The 1858-nt window shown below is 54.1% G+C and overlaps 1 protein-coding gene across 1 annotated transcript; it reads right to left on the bottom strand.

The window, feature by feature from the left end:
- Positions 1–228: 228 nt before the first annotated feature.
- LOC104081870 (gonadotropin-releasing hormone II receptor-like) lies at positions 229–1852 on the bottom strand (the record flags this gene model as incomplete). Its single annotated transcript, XM_009584759.1, has 3 exons — positions 229–638; positions 890–1091; positions 1661–1852. Coding segments are annotated over 3 exons (804 nt in total), but the record flags the coding sequence as incomplete, so codon positions are not given.
- Between the last annotated feature and the right edge of the window lie 6 nt (positions 1853–1858).

Consider the following 1858-nt stretch of genomic DNA (forward strand, 5'->3'; position numbering starts at 1 on the left):
GGTTTTCTAGTTGCCACGGGGCTGCCAGAATATGGAATAACAACCATAAATACCCCCAAATGTTTTTCACCCTGAGTAGAGGCAGGAGACACATTCCCAGTTTCTGGCCAGAGACCCTCACCCACCAAAGCTGGGTGGCAAACCTCCTTATGACAGCCTCCAGAATGATCCTATGGGACAAAGCAGCCCCCAAAGCTGTGCCTCCCATCTCCTTGTGGGTACATCTCTTCAGCAGACCGTGTTGACAGTTGTCCCATTGGAGCCCCCTGATGCCACCCCACCATTTACAGCACCATCCTTGATGTTCTTCTCCGAGATGGAGACGGGTTTGTGTCTCTCGTGCCTGGTAATGGCTGTTTCAATGCCCCTGAGACACAACTGCACGTCCTCCCGAAAGGAGGGGGTGTACAGTCCATAAATGACAGGGTCGGTGCAGGTGTGCAGCAAGCCAAAGAGAAAGAAGCTGTGGTTGACATACTCTGGCATCTTCTGGATCATGGCTGGCTGGAACCAGTACCACAAGCCCAGGAGGTAGTATGGGGTCCAGCAGATGATGAAGGTGGCAACAATCACTATGGTCATCTTGAGAGTCTTCATGCGTGCCCTGGAGATGTGGTCGTTTTGATTTCTTATCAAACCTGCCAGGGAGAATCAAAAGGATAGCTGGAGATGGGAGAAAACCAGGAGAACATAACCATCCATGACTGTGCTTCTGCCAGAGAGGGGAGACCATCTCATGGCCTGGTCCGTGGCCCACAGGAAGCAGAAGACAGCAAGGAAGAGGGTCGAGAAGTTTGTGTAAAACCCCTTAGTTGGGTTACCCTTCAAAGGGTCTTGGGACAGACCCAACAACGCACTGGTGGACACTAAAGGGCTGGGACCTGCTTACCTTTATTGATCTTTAGTTGCTTACTGATCTCCCAAATGATCCGGATGTAGCAAATGATCATGACGCTCAGGGGGGTGATGTAGAGGGTGGTGAAGGTGAACATGTTGTAGACGGTTTCCTCCCAATGCGCTCGGAAGCTCCCGTGAGTAACGCACTGGGTGAAGTTCCCTCCCGGGACAGTGTGCAGGTGGAAAAGGAAAAGCTGAAATGGAGAACCAAATAATAACTCAGAGAGGCTTTGGAGCAGGGCATCACGTCCTGCAGATGCTCCTGGCTGTGCATGGAGAGCACCTCCTGGCCACTGTTGGACTGGGGGAGGCGCCCTGGGCACCTAACTCATGGCTATGGCCAGGATGGGTGGGAGCTGACGGCTGTGAAATCCCATTTTCTGGCCATACCAAATGTTATTTTTGTCAGGAACTGCTCAGGTTTCTCTTGATCTGCTCCAACATGTTTTGCAGTGGTGCAGTGATGCATTTTTAGGAGAAGATAACCATGTGCATGAGGAATAAAAAATAGCGGGCACAATTTTTTCCCAGCCCTTAGCATAACACCCTGATGGTGTTGCAGTGAACGGGTGCTATAAGGAAGGTGCAAAGCAGCGCTGAGCACCCAACGCAGGAACCACACCACTTCGCTCAGCAAAGCCAATCCGGTGGTGGTGGAGCCCGTGGATTGGGATGGACTTGTTGGGGCTGCTGGGATGGGGAAACCCGTCTCCAAAACCACCCCAGCCTGGGCAAACCACACGGGGAGGGCATCGAGCCCTACCTGGGGCAAAGCCAGGAGCACGCTGCCGGCCCAGGCGGCGCGGAGCAGCAGTCCGTTGCGGCGGCGAGCGCGGGAGAAGGGATGGAGGATGGCCGCGTGCCGGTCCAGGCTGATGACCACCAGCACCAGGGCGGCCGCGTACATGGCAAAGAGCTTGAGGAAGTTGAGGAGCTTGCAGGAGATGTCCCCTCCGTACCA

The sequence above is a fragment of the Fulmarus glacialis genome, unplaced genomic scaffold, assembly GCF_000690835.1.
Source record: "Fulmarus glacialis isolate BGI_N327 unplaced genomic scaffold, ASM69083v1 scaffold36389, whole genome shotgun sequence".
Taxonomy (NCBI): domain Eukaryota; kingdom Metazoa; phylum Chordata; class Aves; order Procellariiformes; family Procellariidae; genus Fulmarus; species Fulmarus glacialis.